Below are 26,672 nucleotides of genomic sequence, written 5' to 3'. Positions count from 1 at the left end.
CGTCCGAGCATTCTATGCCCATAGTTATTCATATCGTGCTTCTCTTGTTGTTTCTTAGGCAGTTATCCATGTAGACCTCACAATTGGTATACACTGTATTTCAGCTGACACCTTCCCACATGGAGTGCCTTTTTGGTGAAGAGAACGACTCTCTTGGACCTTGAACTCTTCCGCTGAGAAATTATTTTCATCGTCACACATTTCTGTTTCAGTAGTTTCAGACCTCTAGTCCCTTCATCATCAACATCTCTCAATTTCCTCTTCTTGGAACCTAATGTGTCCAATGATGCTGAATTTGTTACTGAGACTTTTGTTGTGTCCACTATAGGGGTCTTTGATCTCTTGGGCTTTTTGAACTTCTTTTTAGGCCGGGGAGAAACCAATAATCATTATTTGCAAAAATAAGGAAGTTTGGATAATTTACTGACTATAAGAGATGTAATAACCCGAATATTCAAATTTCATTGTTGTAAATTCTCAAATTTAATAGAATGGTATTTTATTTAATTTCTAGTTCTACACCTTTGATTTAGGCCTTGTTTGTAGTTGGATCGATTTCAAGAATCAAACGTTTGAAAAACAATTAAGATTTCAAGAGCACAAGAGTTGATTTTTGACTCGTTGCTTATCTCTAAAAACTTCATTCACGAAAGTTGTAGAATTCATCTATACAAGTTCGTAGACATACGGCAGATGTAAATCAGACATCGAACGAAAATGTTACGAATTAAAAACATTATGGGACATTTTTGGAAAGTTGTCTAATTAGGAGCTAAAAGGGGAAAGTTTTAGGAAACCAACAAAAAAAATCAAATCGAAAGAAAGAGAAAGCCGTGCGACTTTTTCTATCCTCCGTCTATTCATTTCGTTGAAAACCTTCTCCCTCTCCTTCATCCGGTGACACAGCACTCAAACCACCCATCAATGTGATCAACTCGACATTTTGCTTCGTTTGAGCCAAGTCCTGAGCCACACCGATCGTCGGGTGAAGAGGAGCAGCAAGCCGAGCTCGTCATCATCGTGTTGTCGTTTCTGGCGTGGCTTGAGTTCGAAGCTTCTATCCTCAGGCCTTTCTCCATCCTTTGGGCTTGGTTTCATCGACCGTGAGGTGAGATAGGGGCCGTAGTAACTTCCTTGAGGTGTGTAATTGCCGAATCATTTCGGCCAAATCTCGGCCGAGTTGGGCTTCAGTGCATGTATAAAAGCTGCTGAAATCTTTGTGATCTACAAGTTTGATGTTGGAGTCAAGAGGTTTTGATGAACTTTAGGTCTGGTGGCTCGTGGGGCCCATGCGCAGCTGCTTAGGGCGGCCCATCTAGCAATTGTTGGAGTAATGGTTTACTCCATTAAGTCGTGCTCGTCAATACCAGTGTGTACATATATAATTTGTTTATGTTGGATTAAACTGGAGTATATCGTTGGTGTTGTTGTAGGTGGTATAACTAAATTTGGTTTAGTATTTGGAAGTTTGGGTTTGTTCATAAGATATTAGTATGGTGTTCCGACGTCTTTGGTAGGTCATGGAGGGTGTTTATCTCTTGGTAACTTAAGAGTTAAATGTCGTAGCTAATTAAATTAAATTGTCATGTTATTTACCAAGTTAAAATGGTTTCACTTAGGCATTTGAATTGGAAGCTTGGTACTTGCCTTGGTGATAGTGTTGGCGTACTGGGAATAAGAAGTGAGTAAACCTCACTTGTCGCAATTTAATTTGAGATATTAACATAGTTCATGTGGCATCAACTTCTATAAATTGTTCTAAAAATAATTTTGATTTAAAATTACATGAAGTTGATCGTCTACGGTTTGTGGGTAAGTAAAATGAAATTATAATAAAATGATTTCAAAGGTTGGTACTTGTGAACTATGATTAATGTCAAGTGTGAGATAAAATTATACTTGTGGATATTGATATAGTATAGTCTATTTGTACATATATATTTAATGGTAACAATAATATACATATACACGTAGCTATATTATATTCTTTATTGTTATTGTTGCATATTTATTTATTGTTGGCGGATGAGAACGGCAGAGAATAAAATGTATCTTCCGGTAAATTAGTTTAATTGTATGACTTATTCATTTTGTGATGTTGTAAGAATCGCTTGGTTTTGTACAATGTTATCATGGGTAGATTGATTATATTGTACTTGTTGTTTTAACATTGAGTCTTGTTAAAATATTTTCTGGTGCTTGGACCTGGGTCACAGTTGTGACATGAGACAAATAAATTGGGAACCAAGTCTTTGACCAGGTGATTGGTTACGATCAGTTAGAGGTCTAGACTGTCTGACTGGTTTTATCATCCCCACCCTTATAAGGAGGATGACCATTTTTTTTTCAAAGAGGTACTTTGGAACTTCTTTCTCAATCTTATGCAGTACCGCTAAACCAGTTAAAGGTACATGAGCAACATAATATTCGGGATGGTTGTTGAAAGCTGCCTTTTGCCTTCAATAAGGATGATTTCGGGTTAGAAACCTACGATGAACAATGTATGTCATTTTCCCTCCATTCACTAGCCTCTTAGGTTTTGTTTTTTCAAGACATATAGGACATGTATTATACCATTTTACAATACTTCCAGAGAGGTTACCGTAAGCTGGAAAATCATTGATTGTCCAGAATAGAGTACCCATACGTGTGAAAAACTGATTTAGATTGGTGTCATATACTTCACTAACCCATTTCCAAAATAGTTTTAGGCCATCCATCAAAGGCTGAAGGTATACATCGATGTCATTCCCCAGTTGTTTTAGACCTAAAATCAGAAGAGTAAGCATCATATGTTTCCTTTTTATGATGACTCTCAGGGGCAGGTTATAGATCATGAGGATAACGGGCCAACAACTATACTTGCTGCTTAATCCACTGAAGAGATTGAACCCATCTGATGAAAAAGCAAGTCTAAGGTTTCTAGGGTCTGTGCCAAACTATGGCCATTGCTTACCAAACAGCTTCTAGGTCTTGGCATTGGCCAGATGATGTAGTTTGTCATCTTCTTTTCTACTAGTGGCATGCTAAGTTAAACTCTTACAAGTTTCACTTAACTAAAACATCTTTCTAAACCTAGAAATGGGAGGAAAGCACCAAAAGGTCTTTGCTGCTAAACCTTTCCTCATTTTGCCATCTTTTCCTACTTTCCATCTCAAAATACATGTATGATAGACTTGTGCATAAGCATTTTTTTATCCTATACAAGACACAATCATTAGGATACACATCAATTTTAGTGTACTCCATTTCGAATGCACTCGAGGTTTTCTTTGTAGAGTAAACTATTGAATGTATCTCATTGCTTTCTGGAAGAAACTCTGAAAATGCAACTAACCATTTAGAGTAAGTAACATCACTCATATTATGCTTAATTTTCAAAGTGTTAAACCTAATGAGAACACTCAACCTTGTGTGCCTATCACAACCAAGGTATAACGGTTTGTTGGTATCATCAACAAACTCCTTAAACTCAGTGCAATCTCTGTAAACCCCATCATTAACTTCTGCATCTACCCCATCTTCAACTTCCTCATCTACCTCAAAATTTGCCCCATCAGCATTTCCCACAGACTCAGATAAATCCGACAATGTATCTTCTTCTGTTTTAGATGAAGCTGAAAGTAGTTCAGTCTCCCCATGCTCGGTCCAATTAACATAGGATTCCATAATCTCATTTACAACTAAGTGACACCTTATTACATGAGTGGAAAAGAATTCACCATTTCCACATTTATTACACAGACAAGCTATCTGCGTAGGATATGTAGCATTTTTCGTTGCAAATTCTAAAAATTGTGACACACCTAGTTTGTATGCATAAGACCTTGTATCAACAACTAGCCATGACTTATCCATCTATCTAAAATAATGCAAACATGCATGTATCGCACCAGCACAAACCAATCCCAACAAACAAATCATCTAAATGCAAAATAACTAGAACCACATAACAACAACAACAACAACATCACAACAAATCCAAATTATTGGAATATACATTTTCTTTCATTCTGATCTCATCCTCCACATATCACAACATCACAAAAAAATCACAACAAATTGTAAACTAAACTAAGTAAAGAATAAATACATGCAGAGAATAAACACACCTCAGCAAACTCCAGCAAGCTCGATCTCCACCTTCACAAAATAAATGAAAATACTTTTACTTTTACTCAAGATAAATAAGTTAACAATAAATAAGCAACAATATAAATGGTTAAAACATTTACCACGATTCCAAGAATTAAGTTTAAGCTATTCCAAGAATAGGGACCATGTCGATTCCAAACCAATTTACAGCAATACAAATCAAAAGAGAAAAGAAAATAGGGTTATCGTTTCAAATTAAACTACAAATCGAAACAATTTAAGATTATAGATTACAAATGCAGAACCTAGAACCTACAAATTTCAAGCCCTCAAAACCAAAACCAAACACATGCAATCTTTAAAATGCAGAACCCACAAGTCATAACCAACAAAACCCAGAATCTACAAATCGACAATTTTGGTTTAAAGAGAGAACCCAAAAATAAACTACAATTTGAAATCGAGAATTTGAAGAGTGTTTACCTATCAATTCGAATGAGAGAAGGAGCTGAGAGTTTTGTAGTTTTTAGTGTTTCTAGGTTAGGGTCAGGTCAATGAGAGAAGGAGAGAAGTGTTGAGTAGTTTTGAGTAAATATGCCTAGTGTTAGGTATGGCTTTAATGTGTCTATATTTGAGACAACAAAGGTTTCACCAATATGTCTTAAGTTTAGAGGGAAATTTCCCTCCAAGGAGAATTGGCAACATTGATTGGAGGGAATGCCAAATTTTGTGTGGCATGGCAAGTTTAGCTTCTCATTTACACAAGAATTTTAAACTCTATTGTTGTATGAGTTCCCATGTCAACATGCCAAAATAAACTTTGAAATGCCAAAGTGAAGGAGACAATATTCCCACCTAGCTAGGGCGTGAGAAAAAGTGATTTTAACATCCCATCACACCACAAAACAAATATTGTTTTGTTATATGAATATTATTATTTTTATTTTTTATAATATACGTTTAGGGTGAATCGCGCATTTTGTCGCAAATAGGTGAGTGAATCCTGTAATATGTAAAAATATATTTCACTATAGTAATCACATCTTACGTATGGTCCAATTTCGTTGAAGATCGAGAAAATCGAAGATGAGTAGTTAAAAACATGATTTCGTGTAATAAGTACGTATTGGCCGTGTTTAGGGTTAATCTTGCAAATCAAGATCTAAACATTGCCAAAAACATGTGGATTTGATACCATACAAGTGTTTTGTTAATGACGTACACTATACTATCTTAGGATTGATCGAATTTCATCAGTTTGTGACAATTTATTATTTGAAGCACAATGTGCGTACTAATATGGTATAATATTCTTACTACGTTATATATCAGTGTGAGTTGTTCTAAATCAACTATATTAAGTAAACTAAAAAAATTTCAAAAATCGACCGTAAGATGTGATCGTCATAGTGAAATATAGTTCAGATACAAAAATTATATATTTTCGAGCACGATTGGATCACGATCGATGCGGTCAAACATAGCCTACGTGGCTCTACCCTGGCCTTTTATTTCTTTTCAAAATTTTATATTTTTAAATAATCTAAATAATACTAAAATTTATTTTCAAAAAATTTAATACTAAAACAGGATTTTTATTTTAAATACTAAACACTAACACTAAAAATGATCACACAACTTAAAAACATTAACAATATGTATATTTTGTTGTAGTATTTTACCAATTGCACAAGGTGGTTTCTAGTAGATATGTGAAGAAATATGGAAACATACTCACACAATAAAAAGAAAAGTAACATTTGTGTAAATTATTTTGAGATCTTATTCAAATAACACCACTATTTCTGTTTTTTTGTATAAGTCATCTACCAAATGCAATTGACATCCCCTAGCACATGTTGAAACATGAAAAGAAATATGTAAACATACTCACACAACAGAGTAACAAGTAACAGTTGTGTGAATTACTTTTAGAACTTGTTCAAACAACTCGTCTCTATATTTTTTGTTGTATAAGTGTTAGGTTAATATTAACCTAGTAATGTTTGTCTTATTCTTATTCTTTTTCTTTATATTTTTGTATATTTATTTATTTCCTATTACGTTTCCTACTCATGCTAGGAAAATGTGCAAATGATCGGAAACACGTCAAGAATAGTGGATTTAGCGCACATTATGGATTCAGGTGAAAGTTTCAAGCCAAAAAGAGCAAATGTGGAGATTTCACAAGAAAACAAAAGTCAACGCCAGAAAAATGCCGGTTAAACTCCGGCGATGTGAAGGTGATTGCCGGAAATGGTGGTGGATAAAGTCAATAAGTCAATGAAGCATATTGGTGAATTATGAATTGTAAATTTTAATTTACAATTTAAATTCAAAATAGAAGAAGACAAATGAATGAGACAATTTCAAGAACAAGATCCACAATTTGTGCTCCATAAATTGGGGATTTAAATTTAAAAATAGAAGAAGACAAATGAAGGGGACCATTTCAAGAACAAGATCCACAATTTGTGCTTCCACATTTGTCCACCATATCTAGCCATTCATCCCCTTACATCTCCACCATTCATTTGTGACCTTAAGGCCTTTAAATACCCTCATTCTTCCCAAATTCGTGCATTCTCCTTCACCACACTAAAACTCCATCAAAACTTCATATTTTTCATAGTTTTAACATAGTTTTCTTAGGCCTAAGTCATAGATATCAAGTTGTGCAAAGAAAAGTGTAAAGTATCTTGAGTTTTCACCAAAAACTAAATATCCTTTACACCCTTGATCAATCACAAACTTGTTTCATAGATTTGGGTCAGTTCACTCTCTTCATCCTCTACTCATACTCTTTCTCAACCCTTGTTCTTTGTTCCTAGATTGTGTGGATAAAGTATGGTGTTCATGGAGTTCTTCTTTTGTTAGAACCCATTAATACCATACTTAGAAGCATTTTCTTTCTTATTACATCTTTGTGGGTAGTAAACCTTTAGAGGTACGGTTTGGTATCATTTGTACCAAACCCTTGGTAATCTCTTCTCTCTTTACTCTACTTCTCTTTTGATGTATTTCATTTTCAAGGGTTTGTTGTATTTAATGGGTTGTGAGTAGTCAAACTCATGTGCTAATGAATTCATTTTACTTTTAATTGATGTTGATGCATGTTGAATCTATTGGGCTTATACACTTAAAATGCTTACTAAATGTGTTGCTAGTTTTGTCACCTAGAAACATGTTTAGGTAATTAATGAATCGGAACTTGAACTTGACAACTTCTTGAATCCGTGAGCACGGGTAGCCTTTAGGTGGTGGCTTAGTGTTTCTTACGGGAAATATTAAGTTGCTTGAATTTCTTACCTTGAACTTAATGCTTGTGCCATGAGTGTATTTACTCTAAGGGGGTGTTATGCTTGTGGTACATAGCCCACTTGTATTATAAGGTAATATAATTGGGACTAAGGTTTTGTGATTTAATTTGGCTCCAAAAGACTTTGTTAAATTGCATGATTAGTTGGTTTCTTGGTATCTTCACCAAGGCACTAGGGGGAAGTTTGTCAAACATGTTATGCATTAATCTTGAGTTACATTTGTGGATGAGTAAGTCTAGGTGCAATGCCTAAGTCTCTACTCTTTTTTTGATTTTATCTTTACATTTACATTTCCTTGTTGTTTTTGTAAAATAATTAGTTTGCTTAGCTTAATTCTAAAATCAACCAAGTCGATTCACTACCACTTCTTAATATTATCTTCATGATTCTTAGCTTCTAAAGGGCTAATGTTGTGAACTTGTAAAAAGTTAAAATGCATGTTTTTCTAGTTTTTCTTGCGGAAATCTAGTTAGAGTTGAGTTTCCCCCAATCCTTTGGGTACGATACTCTACATTTTCCCTTACTAAAACTTGGCCTCCTATACTTGGGAGTAGGTAGTTTCACACATAAATACACATAATCATACTTAAGTGATTCAACCAACAAGTTTTTGGCGCCGTTGTCGGGGATTGAGGTAAAACTTAATTCCTATTAGATTTCTAGGGGACTAGAGAACCTTTTTTTTTAGTTTACTTTTTGTTTATTTTGTTTATGTTTAATTTTTGTAAATATCTTATTTATTTTTGAAGTTAACACAAGTACTTTTGATAAGTGAAATGGTAGTTGTGGTAAGAAGAAAATAAATTGCATGCATGTTTAAAATGGAAAAGTAATCTTGCCTAATTATTAATTACTTATTACTTGTACAAGCTCACATTCTAGTTGGTTAAAATTTGTAAATTTAATTATAAGGTACTCACTTTCTTTAGAATTAGAGGTTGATTGGAATTTGTAAATTTCAAAGTAAATTGGATTAGTTGCTTTATCCTTGTACCGTCGAATTTAATCACTCTTCATCAAAAAGTTGAGTGGTAAACAACACCCAATGATGGAATTCCTCTTCTATTTTACTAAGTTAATCGGATTTGGATTTTTTTTTTGTAACGTATTTGTTTATCGCTCTTCCAAATAGGCGCACCTTAGTAGAATTATGATGTCTAGGTAAGTGGATAGGGATTTTATCCTGGGCGTTGTGCCGTGTACTAAGTGGCCTCACCTACCAAAGCCGTGCCTACACTTACCTGGTCATAATTCGAAAAGAGTTACCGAAAAGAAGAATGTTAAGCTAATTAGTGCATTGTTTGGAACTACGCCAAACTACTTTGAAACTACGCCAAAACGCACTTTGTTTGGAACTACGCCAATTTCGTTACACTTGAGTTGGAATTACGCCAACTAGGAAAATCCTTATCCTTTTTGTTTTTCTCACTACAAGTTTTGATTGGTTTCTAATTTTCTAGAAATTGTTTACAAGTACCTTGGTAAATTCTTAAAAAACATACAAAAAAATCTAAATAATTAATATTGCAATTTTAATTTCTTGTATATATCTTGCATGTTGTTTTATTGATATTTACTTACTTGATCTTTAATTTGTTCCTTAGGTGTTCATGTCCTTATCTCCTAAGATTGAAAAAGGTTTACAAACGATTCTAGAGCCCACCAATCAAGAGACTCCCATTGGGATTGGACAAAAGTTCAAGGCTTCTGGATCTACTAGTTTGTTTGGGGAAGATTCAAGTGATTCAAGTGAGAATGTGGAAAGTCCGGAATTAGTGGTTAATGACCTAGCTACCTTTGAGAGGTTGTTCAATCTTGATAAAGAGGCACGGAAATTGAATCCTAATCTTGGTCCAAGAATATACAAGATAGTCATGGCGGATGGTGAACCAAGGGATGAGTTGAGAGAACAAAGGACTATCCGAGATTGTGCCTTGCCTACACTTTCTACACACTCAAGATGCATAGTGCTTCCTCCATGTGCATCATCTTTTGAGATCAAGCCTAGTTTTCTTCAAACCTTGCCAACATTCTATGGGTTACCAAACAATGATCCTTATCACCACTTAAGTGAGTTTGAGGATGCATGCGCAAATATCAAACTCAATGGCATGACGGAAGAAGCGCTCAAGCTCCGGTTGTTTCCTTGCTCCTTGAAGGAAAAGGCAAAGATGTGGTTGAACAAGCTCACATCCAATAGTATTGGTTCATGGGAAGATATGCAAAGGAAGTTTATTATGAAGTACTTCCCTCCTCAAAAGGCTAATGCAAGAAAAACCGAGTTGATGACCTTTAAGGAGGAGGAAGATGAGCTCTTTCATGAGACGTGGGAGAGATTCAAGGATCTTGAGCTTGGTTGCCCTAATCATGACCAATCTCAAGATATGCTTATGAGCCTATTTTATCAAGCCTTGACATCGGAGACTCGAAGGAAGGTTGATAATGCAAGCAATGGTGATTTCATGGACTTAGTGGCGGATGAAGCTCATCGGGTGTTAGAGAAGCTTGCGGAGCGGTCTCAATTGTGGGATAATAACCCGCAAGTTCGCAAGCCTTCTTCTTCACATTTATCTCTAAGGCAAGCAACTCAACCGAAAACCGATGGCATATATGAAGTCAAGGCATCAAGCTTAGATGTGCATCAAGAGTTTAAGAGGTTAGAAGAAACTCTTAATAAGAAGTTTGATGTGCTTTTGAAGCAAGGAAAGCAAGGAGGCCGTGAGAAGGTTAATGTGGTTCAAGGGCCATAAGTGTGTTTAATTTGTGAAGGAGTGAATCATGACACTCTATCTTACCCTCATGGAGATTGTTTTCCCGAGATCATTGAAGAATGTAAGCAAATGGCATATTCAAGACCGAAGAATGACCCTTATTCCAACACTTACAATCCCAGATGGAGAAACCACACCTAATTTCTCATGGGGTGGGAACCAAGGCATGAATTGCAACAATCAAGGGAGTGGCAACTATGGAGGTGCTAGTGGGAGCCAAAGCTTTCAAGGAAACAAAGGTGCGACTAATGGAAGTTATGGTGGCAATACTTATCCTAAGCCACCTTATCAAGCAAGACCTTCTTTTCAAGCTCCTAATACTCAAGTGTCACATCCTCCTCAAGTGGATGCTCCTAAATCAAGTCTTGAAGAGATGCTTGCCAAGGTTTTGGCAAATCAAAATGAGCTTATTCAAAGTGTTCGAAATGATGTGGCCTCCACTACTCAAGGATTGCATAAGCTTGAAGCGTAAATGGGGCAATTGGCTAATGCGATGAGAGAAAGGAAACAAGGAGAATTGTCTTCCATGACCGAGAAGAATCCACGAATCAACCAAGCCAAGGCCATAAGAACTTTGAGAAGGTAGAAGGTATATGACAATAAGGTTGCTCCTAATGATGACGATAAGGAGGTGGATGCACCAACGGAACCTTTGTTGAATCCTAAAGTGTCAAGAGTGCCTCCCGGGTTTCAAAAGAAGAACAAGGGCATGGAGGATACTTTGGGACATGATGAAGTGATCTTGGGGTATAGTGAGGAGTATTTGAAGAGCCAAGGCAAGCCCAACACCAAGAGTGACAATATGGGAGCAAGTGGATCTAAGTCTAGTGTGGAAGAATTGCAAGAAGAAGCGGCACTTCCCTTTCCACAAGCGGTATACCATGAGAAGGCTTTAAGTAAGAAAGAGAAGAAGTCCATGGAGTGTTTTGATGTGTTCAAGAAGGTAGAGGTCAATATTTCTCTTCTTGATGCAATCAAGACCGTTTCTACTTATGCTAAATTTCTCAAGGACTTATGCACTCACAAGCGGTATAAGAGTACATTGAAGAATGATGACAAGGTGTGTTTGAATGAGAGAATTAGTGCCGTGCTTCAAAGGAGGTTACCGCCCAAGCTCAAAGATCCGGGTTCTTTTACTATTCCTTGCAAGATTGGTGAGAGACCATTTGAGAAGGCACTCATGGATTTGGGGGCTAGCATAAATTTGATGCCCTATGGTGTCTACAAAGATCTTGGGTTGAGCGACATCAAGCCTATACAAATTTCTCTCCAACTAACCGATAGAAGTGTGAGGTATCCAAGAGGAGTTGTGGAAGATGTGTTAGTGCAAGTTGACGAGTTGGTCATATCGGCCGATTTCGTTATTCTTGACATGGAAGATGTTTACTAAGATGATCTCCCTATTATCTTTAGTAGAGCTTTTATGGCCACAACGGGGACAAAGATTGATGTGAAATTGGGTTTGCTCACCATGACCATGTATGACACCACAATTTGGTTCAAGATCTTTGATGAATTAAAGAAACCCATGAGGTTGCAAAAAGTTTACTCTATTGAAGTGGAAGACAAGATTGATGACTTGGTGGAGCACACTTTTCATGAGAGTTCAACAAATGATGCATTTGAGTCGGCACTAGCACACTTTGGGTTGGATTTTTGTGAGGATGAAACTTTGGAAGCCGGGGATCACTTTGACACTTATCTTGCTTTGCCTTTGCCCATAAAAGAGGATGGTTACTATTCAAGAGATGAGACTTGTGAGGTGCATGCCACTATCAATTATCTCTCAATGAATGTTAATCCTTCGGTTTTGAGTTCGGCCCCTATTGAATTGAAACCTCTTCCCGCACATTTGAAGTATGTTTATATTGATGATTCTCGCACCTTGCCCCTCATTATCTCTTCAAGCTTGTCACATGAGCAAGAGACTTTACTTCTTGATGTTCTTCGGAGGCATAAGGGTGCTTTTGGATGGAAGATTAGTGACATAAAGCGGTTGAGTCTCACTATTTGCATGCACCATATTTACATGGAAGATGAAGCAAAACCAAGAAGGGAAGCTCAAAGAAGATTGAACCCCAACATGTTAGAGGTGGAGAAGAATGAGATTATTAAGCTCCTTGATAATGGAATCATCTATTCTATCTCCGATTCCAGGGCGCCCGCCTCCTCTTCAGACGTGTCCTCGAATGGGTGTCTCCAATACAAGTGGTGCCTAAGAAAGGAGGAATGACGGTGGTGAAAAATGACAAGGGTGAGATGGTTCCACAAAGAATTGCAAACACATGGAGGGTTTGTGTCGACTACCGCAAGTTGAATGCTGCAACAAGAAATGATCACTTTCCACTCCCTTTCATTGATCAAATGTTGGAAAGGCTTGCGGGACAAGCATTCTATTGTTTCCTTGATGGCTATAGTGGATATAATCAAGTCCCAATTGCCCCCGAAGATCAAGAGAAGACAACTTTCACATTCCCATATGGAACTTTTGCTTACCGAAGAATGCCTTTCGGATTATGTAATGCACCCGCCACCTTCCAACGGTGTGTCATGGCCATTCTTGCCGAGTTGCTTGAGTTTGTAGAAGTCTTCATGGATGACTTTTCTGTGTATGGGAACTCATTTGAAAAATATCTTGATCATCTCTCCCTTGTCCTTAAGAGGTATGAAGAGACGAATCTAGTGCTTAATTGGGAGAAATGTCACCTCATGGTGCAAGAAGGGATTGTTCTTGGCCACAAAATATCATCGAAGGGGATTGAAGTAGATAAAGCAAAGGTTAAAATCATTGAAAAGTTGCCCCCTCCCGTGAATGTAAAAAGTGTAAGAAGCTTTCTTGGGCATGCCGGTTTTTACCGAAGGTTTATAAAAGATTTCTCCAAGATAGTGAAGCCTCTTTGTGATCTATTGGCCAAAGAGACTCAATTTATATTTGATGAAGTATGTTTGAATGCATTTGAGAGGATAAAGGAGTTGCTTACCAATGCTCCTATTATTTGCTCACCGGATTGGACTCTCCCATTTGAAATTATGTGTGATGCAAGTGATTACGCCTTGGGAGCAGTGTTGGGACAACGTAAGGAGAAACTCTTGCATGCCATCTACTATGCAAGCAAAACCTTGAATGATGCCCAAGTAAACTATACTACCACCGAGAAAGAGTTATTGGCGGTGGTATTTGCCTTAGAAAAGTTCCGAAGCTATCTCTTGGGGTCTAAAGTCATTATCCACACGGATCATTCTGCACTCAAGTATTTATTGTCTAAGAGTGATGTCAAGCCAAGACTTTTGAGGTTGATTTTACTTCTTCAAGAGTTTGACATTGAAATTGTCGACAAGCCCGGCAAGGTTAACTTGGTAGCGGATCATCTCTCTCGACTTACTCATCAAAGTGAAGATAATGGGGTGCCTTTGAATGAATCATTTCCCGATGAGAGATTGTTTTCCATTGTTGAGAAGAAGCTACCATGGTTTGCACATTTGGTTAACTTCTTGGCAAGTGGGGGAAATGCTTTCCTAAGACATTTGATTTTCATTCAAGAAGGAGACTCATTAAAGAAGCAAGACACTAGTTTTGGGATGATCCATACTTATTCAAGCAATGCAAGGATTAATTGGTGAGGAGATGCATTCCGGAGGAAGAAATACAAAGTGTCTTATCTTTTTGCCATGATAAGCTTGTGGCGGTCACCATGGAGGAAAGAAAACGGCCCAAAAAGTACTTAATTCTGGGTTTTGGTGGCCGTCATTATTTAAAGATGCACATTCTTATGTGAGCTCTTGTGATCGTTGTCAAATGGTAGGCAATATTTTCTCAAGAGACCAAATGTCTTTGAACTATATGCTTGAAGTGGAGATATTTGATGTATGTGGCATAGACTTTATGGGACCCTTCCCAAGTTCATATGGCTATCTCTATATCCTTGTGGGAGTTGATTATGTAAGCAAATGGGTTGAAGCCGTGGCCACCAAGGCAAATGACCACAAGGTCGTGCTCAAGTTCCTTAAAGAGCACATCTTCACAAGATTTGGCACACCTAGAGCAATAATTAGTGATGGAGGCTCCCATTTTATGAACAAGCCATTTGTGGCCTTATTGAAGAAGTATGGGGTTAAGCACAAATTCTCGACACCATACCACCCCCAAACAAATGGCCAAGTTGAAATATCTAACCGGGAGATAAAGAGCATCCTTGAAAAGGTGGTGTCTACAACTCGAAAAGATTGGGCAATGAAGCTTGATGATGCTCTATGGGCTTACCGTACCGCATTCAAAACACCTATCGGAATGTCTCCATATCGCCTTGTTTATGGAAAGGCTTACCATTTACCGGTTGAGTTGGAGCATAAGGCTTATTGGGCATTGAAGACCCTCAATTTCGACATAGAAAAGTGTGGTGAGGAGCGGAAGTTAGAGCTTTGTGAGCTAGAGGTGCTTCGGATGGATGCCTATGAGAATGCAAATATTTATAAAGAGAAAACTAAGGCATTCCATGACCAAAGGATCAAAACCAAGCACTTGGAGGTTGGGAAACTTGTACTTCTTTTCAACTCCAAATTAAAGTTGTTTCCCGGCAAGCTAAGATCAAGGTGGATTGGGCCATTTAAACTTGTTGAAGTATTTAGTCATGGGGCGGTCACATTGAAGAACTTAAGAGATGGATCTACCTTTAAGGTTAATGGTCATCGAGTAAAGCCTTACCTAGAGGGTGCACCAAAAGATACTTATGCGGAGGTGAAGTACTTCGAGGACCCTCTCACCATTTGAGCAAGCATTATGGACCTTGTTAATGTCCTTAAACTTAAACCCGTCTTGGCGGACTCCAAGGGTTAGCATAATAAGATGGAGCTAAGGGATTGCAAGGCCCAACGAGCTTTGTGGGTTTTCACCATCCACAATTGGCATTATGGAGCTACATGAGATCTTCAAAGAGTTTGCGTTTTCTTATCTTTCACTCTCATTTTTCTAAGCATGATTAGTTGTGTTTGTGTTTCCATGTTAATAATTATGGCAATGAGAGTTTGGATAGTTATTTCATACTTGACCAATGGATAAAACACAAAAGATTTAGCTTTTATTGAAAGGATTATCCAAAGTTTAAGTGTGAGGTGACTACCTTCTCTCTCTTGCTTTATTAGTTAGTTGTTTTGAATGCTAGTTGTGGCCTTACTGATGCATGCTCCCCAAAACATTGATAGGATCTTAATAGCTTCATACCACATTAAGGACTATATGATGTTTTAAGTGTGAGGTGCTTGCTAGGTAATTGTGTTGGTTAGTTTGTATTGACTAGCATGTGGTAAACAATATACATAGTGTATACCTTATATTTGTTTCACTATTGTTCACGGCACATTGAGGACAATGTGTAAATTAAGTGTGAGGTGTAAGGCTAAGTAATTTCATTCCTTATTTTTTTTTATGTTTACTTTATTTAAAAAAATCCATAAAAATTGAGATATTTTGAAAAATACAAAAACAAGTTTGTTTGTGGTTTACTTGCTTGGTGCGAATAACAAAACAATAATCATATTTGGATAGATTGATTTTGAGCATGTTTAGCGGTTAAAAATCAATGCTTTGTTAATAGGAGGATTTGGCATTTTGTGCTCACATATGTTTAGAGTCATATTGCATATGTCATTTTAAATGCATTCATGTGTGAAAGATGAGGACTATATTTGTTGAAACGATCTATGCCTATGTGAGATTTTGAGCCGATGAGAGTGCATAAAATTTTCTAATGCACTAGTTGTTTCATTGTGTGATCAATTCATTGTGCTTGCAATCTAGAACTTACTTTAAATCTTTCGAGACTTTTATCAAGGCATGAGTTGTTATTGGGGAAGACCAAGGCATTAGGTATCCACCAAGGCTAAATAGCTTTTATCCTTTAAAAAAACCATTAGTAAGCCAATTTGAGCCTATGTAGTTTTGTGTTAGCCTTTTATTAGTTTGGTAAGTAATGTGAGTCCTATTATTAGTTTGGTGATTGTAAATGAGTTTGAGATATTTCAAAAGAATAAGTGTGAGGTGGGGTTGATTAGTCTTGTGTGTAGCCAAGAAAAAGAAAATAGTGACTCTAGACATGTTCACAATATCAAAATAATCAATCAAAATCAAATATGGACTAGGGTCACCGAAAATTAGTGCTAGTAAAAAAAATTGTTGCAAAAACAAATCAAAAAAAAAAGTGAGGAGAATAATTTAGTAGTCTAGTTGTACTTGAGTTTGTGGAATCAAGAAGTCACAAAGCACATAGAGTTGTGAAAGTGTATTATGGGATCTCAACAAGAGAATTGCTTACTATGAGGCTTAGAATTTGTAATATATTTCATTTTATTTCTTAAGCTCCCACCTTAAGCCATATACAACCAAAATAAAAGACATTGTGATCCGTGAGAACTCATGTAATGATTATGTGGAGAAAAGATTGAAAAGCAAGCCTATGGAAAGCGTGTCCATTGAATTGTTTTTGAGTGTAAACACTAACCAAAATACACCTGAGTGAAAATGAGTGTATCCATGTGAGTTTGATGGTTTGACAAATGTAGTCCAAGTTAATCGTATATGGATGACTTTAAGATGACACATGGCATACGCATATATATACTTTCTTGAGCATGACCTTCCAAATCCATTTATTAGCCTTGCATTTCGAAAATTTAGTTTCTAATCATGCTCAATTGATTTCATGGTTCTGTAAAAGAAATTGGTTAAATTCAAGATGGAAGCAAGTGACCCATTTAGTTTGGTTGTGTTACTTTAGTTTTTATTTGCTTGAGGACAAACAAAGTCTAAGTGTGAGGTAGTTTGTTAGGTTAATATTAACCTAGTAATGTTTGCCTTATTCTTATTCTTTTTCTTTATATTTTTGTATATTTATTTATTTCTTATTACGTTTCCTACTCATGCTAGGAAAATGTGCAAATGATCGGAAACACGTCAAGAATAGTGGATTTAGCGCACATCATGGATTCGGGTGAAAGTTTCAAGCCAAAAAGAGCAAATGTGGAGATTTCACAAGAAAACAAAAGTTAACGCCGGAAAAATGCCGGTTAAACTCCGGCGATGTGAAGGTGATTGCCGGAAATGGTGGTGGTTAAAGTCAATAAGTCAATGAAGCATATTGGTGAATTATGAATTGTAAATTTTAATTTACAATTTAAATTCAAAATAGAAGAAGACAAATGAAGGAGACAATTTCAAGAACAAGATCCACAATTTGTGCTCCATAAATTGGGGATTTAAATTTAAAAATAGAAGAAGACAAATGAAGGGGACCATTTCAAGAACAAGATCCACAATTTGTGCTTCCACATTTGTCCACCATATCTAGCCATTCATCCCCTTACATCTCCACCATTCATTTGTGACCTTAAGGCCTTTAAATACCCTCATTCTTCCCAAATTCGTGCATTCTCCTTCACCACACTAAAACTCCATCAAAACTTCATATTTTCCATAGTTTTCTTAGGCCTAAGTCATAGATATCAAGTTGTACAAAGAAAAGTGTAAAGTGTCTTGAGTTTTCACCAAAAACTAAAGATCATTTACACCCTTGATCAATCACAAACTTGTTTCATAGATTTGGGTCACTTCACTCTCTTCATCCTCTACTCATACTCTTTCTCAACCCTTGTTTTTTGTTCCTAGATTGTGTGGATAAAGTATGGTGTTCATGGAGTTCTTCTTTTGTTAGAACTCATTAATACCATACTTAGAAGCATTTTCTTTCTTATTACATCTTTGTGGGTAGTAAACCTTTAGAGGTACGATTTGGTATCATTTGTACCAAACCCTTGGTAACCTCTTCTCTCTTTACTCTACTTCTCTTTTGATGTATTTCATTTTCAAGGTATTTAATTTTCAAGGGTTTGTTGTATTTAATGGGTTGTGAGTAGTTGGATTTGAGGCTAGGCTAGCCCTAGCCAAACTCATGTGCTAATAAATTCATTTTACTTTTAATTGATGTTGATGCATGTTGAATCTATGGGCTTCTACACTTAAAATGCTTACTAAATGTGTTGCTAGTTTTGTCACCTAGAAACATGTTTAGGTAATTAATGAATCGGAACTTGAACTTGACAACTTCTTGAATCCGTGAGCATGGGTAGCCTTTAGGTGGTGGCTTAGTATTTCTTACGGGAAATATTAAGTTGCTTGAATTTCTTACCTTGAACTTAATGCTTGTGTCATGAGTGTAATTACTGTAAGAGGGTGTTATGCTTGTGGTACATAACCCACTTGTATTATAAGGTAATATAATTAGGACTAAGGTTTTGTGATTTAATTTGGCTCCAAAAGACTTTGTTAAATTGCATGATTAGTTGGTTTCTTGGTAGCTTTACCAAGGCACTAGGTGGAAGTTTGTCAAACATGTTATGCATTAATCTTGAGTTACATTTGTGCATGAGTAAGGATAGGTGCAATGCCTAAGTCTCTACTCCTCTTTTAATTCTATCTTTACATTTACCTTTCCTTGTTGTTTTTGTACAATAATTAGTTTGCTTAGCTTAATTCTAAAATCAATTAAGTCGATTCACTACCACTTGTTAATACTATCTTCATGATTTTTAGCTTCCAAATGGCTAATGTTGTGAACTTGTAAAAAGTTAGAATGTATGTTTTTCTAGTTTTTCTTGCGGAAATCTAGTTAGAGTTGAGTTTCCCCCAATCCTTTGGATACGATACTCTACACTTTCCCTTACTAAAACTTGGCCTCCTATATTTGGGAGTAGGTAGTTTCACACATAAATACACATAATCATACTTAAGTGATTCAACCAACAATAAGTCATCTACCAAATGCAATTGGCATCCCCTCGCACATGTGAAAATATGATCAACCAAAATAAGGGGCATGATAGCCAAAATGAGCTTCTCTCACACAACAAAAATAATATTGTGTATTGTCTTGTTAAAGTCATACAACTGCGCCATATAATTTTTTTGTTTCTATAAATCTGTATTTTAAGGGTGTTTGACGGAGGATATACATATAATCAGTGACGGATCTATGTGAAGGGCCACATGGGCTGCAGCCCAGACAACTTTACGACATTATAATTATTTGCACGTATATGATAATCGCAAAAGTAGCTCAGTTGGCTCAATGTTTTTTGAAGTTTGGATGATGGGAGAGGACATGGGTTCAAGTCTCCACAGCTCCATTTTTCCCACCCCTATTACATTTTCTTTCCTCTTTTCTTTCTTCCTCTTCTTTTTCTTTTAGTTCTTTTTTTTTTCCTCTAAAATCTCTTTTCTCTTAGTATTTTTACTTTTGTTCCTATTTTATCTCTCAATTTTTTTAAAAAAGTGGGGTTTAATAAGGTCAAATTGAGGTCATTATATTAAAACATCATTTTGATCAAAGAAAAAAAATAACATACACACACCAAATTATATTGACAAAATCAATTGCAAATAAGGAAATAAATTAGCCTAAACTAAAAAAAAAATTTGGATCCACCACTGCAAACAATAGAAATTTTTAATCTTTGTTGTATGATAAAACCAATAATTCTTTTTTTCATTTTTCACCATTAACACAACAAAATTTCATAAATCTTAATTGTATGAAGGGGTCGGACTTATGAGATAAGCCGTGATCTTCACTTGGTTGTGTGAGTTGTGTTGTGTATCGCCATTATTGTAGTAGTTTAAACAAATATAAATGTAAGGATTTATACTATAATATCGGCGCATAAAATGCTCCTATCAATGGACATCTTGTAATGCCAGTCAATAACCGGCATTCAATGTTGAATGTTGAATGCAGATACTTAGTTTGCTATGAGGCAATTAGTCTGAAAAATCTGAGTCATCATTTTCGATCTCCTGTCCATCTTCAAGGCAGATACTGTACTCTCTATGGAAAGGAGGACTCGTACCCTGGAAAAATAATGAAATTTTGAAATGCAGCAGATGAGAGCTGATTACAGATGCAAATGCAATAGCCCCTTTCCAACTACAGTACATCCTACCATGCACATCTATATAATAATATTGCATAAACTAGGTCGTGTTTATAATAAACTGCAAGAACGCTTTTGCTTGTATGCAGTTTACCTTTAAACAGCGAAGAAAGAAAATAAAAATGAAAGCTTACTTTGAAGATTTTTCCCAACTTATCCAATGCTTCTGCGCGAAACTTCAGAATATCTTTAGATGCAGAGGAGTCATTAAGTAGCTGAAAAAGTAACGGAATGGCTTTCAAATCAGTTTCTGCGTGCAGATGCTAATATATTTATCTATATCTGTTGGTCATAAATAGCTTCATATTAATCTAAAGTTACATCTAGGTTTTTTGTATTTGATTGTAAGTTCAATTAGTAGGTACATGTAATGGATGATAAAAGGAAACCCTGGAACTCACTGCTTTGCAGATATATGACGCAGAGGTCTCAATATCAATCACATTAGTGCTCCATGTATTATCTATCCTCCAGTTGTCTAGATGACTAAAAAGGTTTTCACGTAAATCCTCTTCCCTATGAGCTTGAGACATGTTTGGACGATCTAGTCTTCCCGCTGTACGTTCAGACTCTGCAAAATCAGATGAAAAAGAGTTTACAGGGAATTCTTTACATCATAATCTTTGATCAGGCATAAGTTAGTAATGCCAGAGAGCCAACATTTCTCGACAATAATGACGACATCAAGTGACTCAGGAATTGTTAAGAACTGTCAGCAATTTGCAACTGAACTATCCCACTGCGAGTTCTTCATGACTGGAGCATGACTCCTAGATATTCTTCCTGTTGTTTTCTGTCCAGTCTCCACTATGACAGATGAGTTCAAAAACTCAAAATCCCCTAAAATTTAAAGCAACTAAGAAAAAATAGCATACAACACAAGCTATCTAAAGTTTGATAGAAACTCTGCCACATAAAATAGTCATTTTTGTGACCGTAAAACTGTTCTACTCTATTCTACTTCAAACCAGATCAATGATAAATACTAGGGATAGAAGGAAGCAACTGTTATCGCAACTTTTTATACCTCAAACTGAGGTGGCATTTCATTTTCTGATATTCCACTCCACTCTTTACAACAAGAGGTTATCATTTTTCCTCACCTTAATTGCAGCCTATTTTTCCATTGTCATCTGGCCCAAATAAAGTTACTATGATGTGTTATTGGTAGAGAAAGAACATCTCATATTAGAATTTTACCTCTAGCTGCATGTATTTGGGACCTCAACTCGAATCCTTTGGGACCTTTAACTTTGATCCACCTTGCTCTTTCGACTTCCTCCTTTCCCTTCAGTTCTTTTGCAGCTTTAGCTATGTATACAATACCAATTGTATATAGAAGACACTCTCCAAAAGCTGATGAGAGAAATGAGTCAAATCACTGTGCGACAATGATTTCACAACAAAAAAAAATGCAAACTATAGATGCATCCAGTTGTTGTATAGAAGAAACAAAGAAACAGGAAAAGGTTGACCAGCTGTTGATAGGCGTCGAGCTTCTGAATCAATTGCTTTTTCAAACTCATCCATATGACCGTCAACATATGGTTGAATGCGATCTATCATAATCTCTGTTAGCTTTTCATGCCTTTCCTTCAACAATGCCTACACAAAAGTAAAAATAAAGACAATGGTGGATGAAGTTTATTAGGAGTGCGAAAAATCAGACATTTTGATAGGATACAGTGATACACTAGTCGAAAACTACATACCTGTGTCGTCTCCCAAGCCCTCTTCTTACGGACTTCAGGATCTTCTGTCTCTTCTTCCATTTCAAGAAAAAATGAGAAAGTTGTCAAAGCAAGTTCGCCAATGTAATCTTTAAAGCATTCATTCCCATAAACCATCCCGTACACAGAGTGACTGTGTAACCAGTAGTCCCTGTAAAAGAGACAGGAGTCACAGGACTTATAAAAGTCTATAGGTTGCATACACTGACTTACAAAAAAATATTAAATCCCCGTTGCAATAATTCTCTAGATAAATTATAGTTCATTGCCCAACTTTGTACAAACTTACTGTGGTATGCATAGCTTTCCATGCTTGTTATACCATCCACGCTTCTCAGGATCCATTAAGACCTGAAAAGCTTCAGCAAGTGCCTATATGCATAAAATAACCAGGAGAGTAAGCCCCAATAGTTACTGAGAAGATCACATCATGAACAAAAAAAAGAAAGCAACAACCGACGTGAACCTTAATTAATGCAAGTGCCACGACAATGACTAGATTCTAAACATTTTTATTTTCTTTTAATGGCTGTTAAAACTATAAAGCATGATCAACCAAGAAATCACATAGAGGGAATGTGCACCCTCATAGGCATAACAATGAAGAAGACATAACAAAGACTAATTAAGGATAACCACAAATGACTGGAGACAGCACATGTGTTCACTCCACATTCAGCTAGATGTGTAAATGATGACAAAGATCAACCAAGAGAGATACTGTACAGAAGGCTGGAAATTGACTCATTCCTTACCAAGGAACAAAAATAAATTTCTTAACATAGATACTTGTTCAAGAATTGGTACGCACTCGAATCACTGAGATATAAGAGTTCTGACTTCTGACAAGTGTCTCGTTTTCATTATTAAGGTTTCAGAAAAGATCTTGAAGAAATGATGTCTTGAGGCTAGCATCACAAGTTCTAAATATCTCCAAGTTATAGTTGGAAAAATAGTTTAGGAAACCAAGCAAAGGTGAAATGCCAAAGCACCAGAGTGCATGCTCACGCAAAGTTGGGTGCCCCTAGAGCAAAGTCTGGGGTAAAGATGCAGTGGTATTAAATCCCACTTCTCTCAGTTCTGTGGAATATTCCTGATTTATTTCAGGCTTCTCATTCATTTCAGTGCATCCCAACAGTGTCAACCTTGAAAGACTTTAGGGCTTCCCTCAAATTTCAGATGAACCTTCTTGTACATCTATCTTATAATCACTATCACCAATTTCTATTGGCAGGAACAGATGAAGAATTGTTCCGTAACAAGAAAAAAAAATCTAGATCAAAAGGTAGAGATAGATTGAGACTGACTGTACGTGGTAGACTACTTTGAAGCCTGAAATAAAATCAGGAATATTCCACCTATTTGCAGTCTTATCTAAGAGAACTAGTAGGGAGCTCAAAAGAGCAACCTAACTATCATATTTAATTTCAGAATTCAAACTATAAATATCGCTTTGAAGCATGTGATTAAGTTATTCTATTTATAATAGTATGTCTTTAGAACTGGTTTTGGTCAGTACGTACATCAACTTAACATAAGCTATTTAGCATGAACACCGACACAGCGCGATACCGTAACACGGTAAATTTAAAAAATTTAGATTCCACACAGCGTCGACACGTCAATTTATATATAATTTAATATATATATATATATATATATTAATGCATAAAAGAAATATATAACACATGAAATAATATCAAATTAAAGATTCAAGGTCATTCCATTACATAACAATTCAAAAAAAATCTAAGGAAAAGAATATGGAAAATAATATGGCTGAAACAAAACTTGGGTTATTTTTGACTCTCTGTTTTGTTTTTGTGTTTCTGTTTTTTATTTTAATATAAAATGATGACGTGGCGTGTCAGTCAAAATGTCGAAAACGTCAATATTACCGACACGCCGACGCCTTAGAAGTGTCGGTGCTACATAGAACATAAGTAGGCACCCCATTGTTGAGTTTATCCTTAATTAACATATGGACAAACTGTCTTTCAGAAAGTACCAATTTATATTTCCATGATATCAATATATTTTATGAAATATTCTTTTTCAGTAAATCCTTACGTTTGAGTGTTGATATGTCTGTTTGCAGTCGATCTTTTAGACCTTTCTTATCGCGCAAACAATCAATTTTATCAATTCTACTTAGTACAACCACACAGAAACAGATCCCTATATTGGCTATATAGGGAAGTGGTATATGAAGGATTTAGAAACATATCAGATATAATTATAAATGAGATGGTCTCGACAGAGAGAGCGAGGGGAAGGTGAGAGTAGACATAATTAGCTTACTATAAAATCTTCGGCAGCCTTTGGATCTCCAGGATTTTGATCTGGGTGAGCTTCTGCTGCCTAGTAAGAGATAGATATGAAAACCTTTCAGTAATTGCATGGGTGCATCATTGTCAAAGCAATTCGGCTAAATGAAATTTCACAACTTTCTAATGGCAAGAAAATAAAGAGGGGCATAATTACAACAGAGCACAATCTGCTCAAGACTCGATTGAAGCAAGTTTCTATGGAAATTTCTTCCGAAATAAACAATAAGATTGTGAAGAAAAAATTACGAGAGCGAAGCTTTCATTACCTTTTGATAATAAGCCTTTTTTATCTCAATATTAGAGGCTTCAACATCGATACCCAATATATCATAAAATGCACTATCCCTCACCATATTTCTCAGATGATCACAACGTAATCAAACACACAAAAACCCCAAATTAATTCGTCTTCGAACAACCTCTACACATTCAGGGTTTCGTTCTTCTTTTCTGTACAGACTACAACACTGAATCTAGCAACTTACTTCTGGTAGTGAAATTTAGAAAACCAAGAATAGTTTGAGAGGGAGGCAAGAAAAATGGAAAGTGAATGTCGTGTGTGTAAGAAATTACCAATTTTATAGCAGAATTGAGATCCGTAATTGCCGATTGAAAACTAGCTCCTTCCCGCCACTTGTAGTATTGCCGCATGCATGCCCCTGCGGCTGCCAATTTAATAAGAAAATCCACATCTCCAAACCTTTGTTACGTTATTTACATTGTATCATTAAGCTTGAATTCGATCAAGTAGCCCATTTAGATCGAGCGTATGGGAGAGTCGTACGTTGATCAAAATCGGCCTTATGATTAAGACTCATTATAAAGAAAAATGTTTTTGCGAGTGTTTGGAAAGACTCTCTTTCCAGTAGATGTGAAAACCCTTATGATCAAAATCGGCCGTTTTCAATCCATAATCCTACAGATCGAGGTCCTCTATCTATCCATGGCATGACATTAAGTTGCAGATGGTGGATACTTGGCTCGGTCTATGGCCTCTTTTTCTTCTTCTAGCTAGCTTCAATGGCCGCTTCTAGTGGCCAGGTGGGACGACAAGGTGGTGGCAGATCTGCATTTGGAGAATTTTAGATGGTGAATTTTGCATCCAAATGTATTTAGAGTTTTGGGTTTTGGGTGACATTCGCATTCAACTCTAAAATCAATCTAGAAGGTTCACAATAAACCTCCCTATATATACATTGTTTGCTAATTAGCTTGTGTTGTGCAGAAGAGCTTCAAATGTTCTTGCATTTGAAACCCTATCAGGGGAGTAGCAGCTAGACAGTTGAAGTTGTTCGCAAAATAAATGGCAGGCGAATGCAGCGGCTCGTAAAGTTAACTAGCGTGGATCAGTGACCAAGAAAATTTTGAACTTGCTCTTGAAGATCGAGTTTCCTGGCCAGTGATCGATAACCTAATGCGAAGAGTCTTCATTAATATCCATGGTAATCAACTCTCTTCCAGTTTTAAGAGTATGAATGTGATATTAGAATTTAGAAGTCGGGCATGGATATGGAAGTGTACTGTTTTTTTTATTGTTTATATATCCTGAGTTGTCAACTGATTCTGTGATTTGAAAAGAGGTAAACTCTAGTAGTACATCCTGCTTGGTATTAGTTCTGTTCTGATCGAGTTTCAGGTAGCGATAATCAAAGCACTCAATAACTGGCTTGTTCTTTTCCCTGCTAGGATGAAATCTAAATTTTAGTGCTCTGGACTTTATACTTTCCCATCAACCAAGCTAAGGAAATCAGGGAGGCTTTCATTTTCTTTTCCTAACAGATAATGTGATCATCTAGAAAATGAAGTACATTTAATTAAAAAAGCATATTCTGACCCTTGTAGAGACACCTAGATAGATAGATAATGTCTTATAGACTTGTAGTGCAGAATCTCTCTAGAAGTGTATTCTAGTTGCATTTGTATGATTGTAACTCCTGATTGATGCGTTTCTCCTTTTTTTAAGAGAAACACAACCTGATTGAAGCATTTCTGAATAACTAAACTATGTAGAATTATTACTTCTGAGAAATTCGATCTGCAACTGCAAGTGCACACCCACGCACTCATCTGCATAATACCTAGCAAGTGGTTACATGCGCATGTCCTTTTATTCCTTCCTTAATTACTGCTACTTCAATGTCAGCTTAGCTTTCTCACTATGCATACATGTATCCTATATCGAAAAAACTATTTACTTTGCTGATCTCACTGATCGATCGAAACATAAGAAACCAATGAATATGTTTTTCTTAATTTTTAGTAGGCAAGTGCGTCCACGGACATTTTTGCTACTTCTTTATATTGAAAGCAAGCGTGAACCATATTACGTACATAAGAAATTATCTTTTTTTAATCCATAAAAACTGCTAACCTTTCGACATTTTATAGCTAATCCATCTGTTTCTTTCATTTTGGACATAATGAGCAGATAGCCTGGATTTAATTCTC

At 36.3% G+C, this 26,672-nt stretch overlaps 1 protein-coding gene across 1 annotated transcript; it reads right to left on the bottom strand.

The window, feature by feature from the left end:
• Nucleotides 1-19,991: 19,991 nt before the first annotated feature.
• On the bottom strand, nt 19,992-24,577 carry LOC126783889 (chaperone protein dnaJ 10-like). The gene is made up of 9 exons (XM_050509429.1): nt 24,491-24,577; nt 24,196-24,255; nt 22,184-22,266; nt 21,877-22,045; nt 21,640-21,769; nt 21,365-21,520; nt 20,566-20,735; nt 20,299-20,379; nt 19,992-20,081 (listed from the first exon to the last, which is right to left on the bottom strand). The coding sequence occupies exons 1-9, from the start codon at nt 24,575-24,577 to the stop codon at nt 19,992-19,994; spliced, it is 1,026 nt and encodes a 341-aa protein (XP_050365386.1).
• Nucleotides 24,578-26,672: the final 2,095 nt, after the last annotated feature.

The sequence above is a fragment of the Argentina anserina genome, chromosome 2, assembly GCF_933775445.1.
Source record: "Argentina anserina chromosome 2, drPotAnse1.1, whole genome shotgun sequence".
Taxonomy (NCBI): Eukaryota; Viridiplantae; Streptophyta; class Magnoliopsida; order Rosales; family Rosaceae; genus Argentina; species Argentina anserina.
This window is presented reverse-complemented; position numbering and strand designations above follow the sequence as displayed.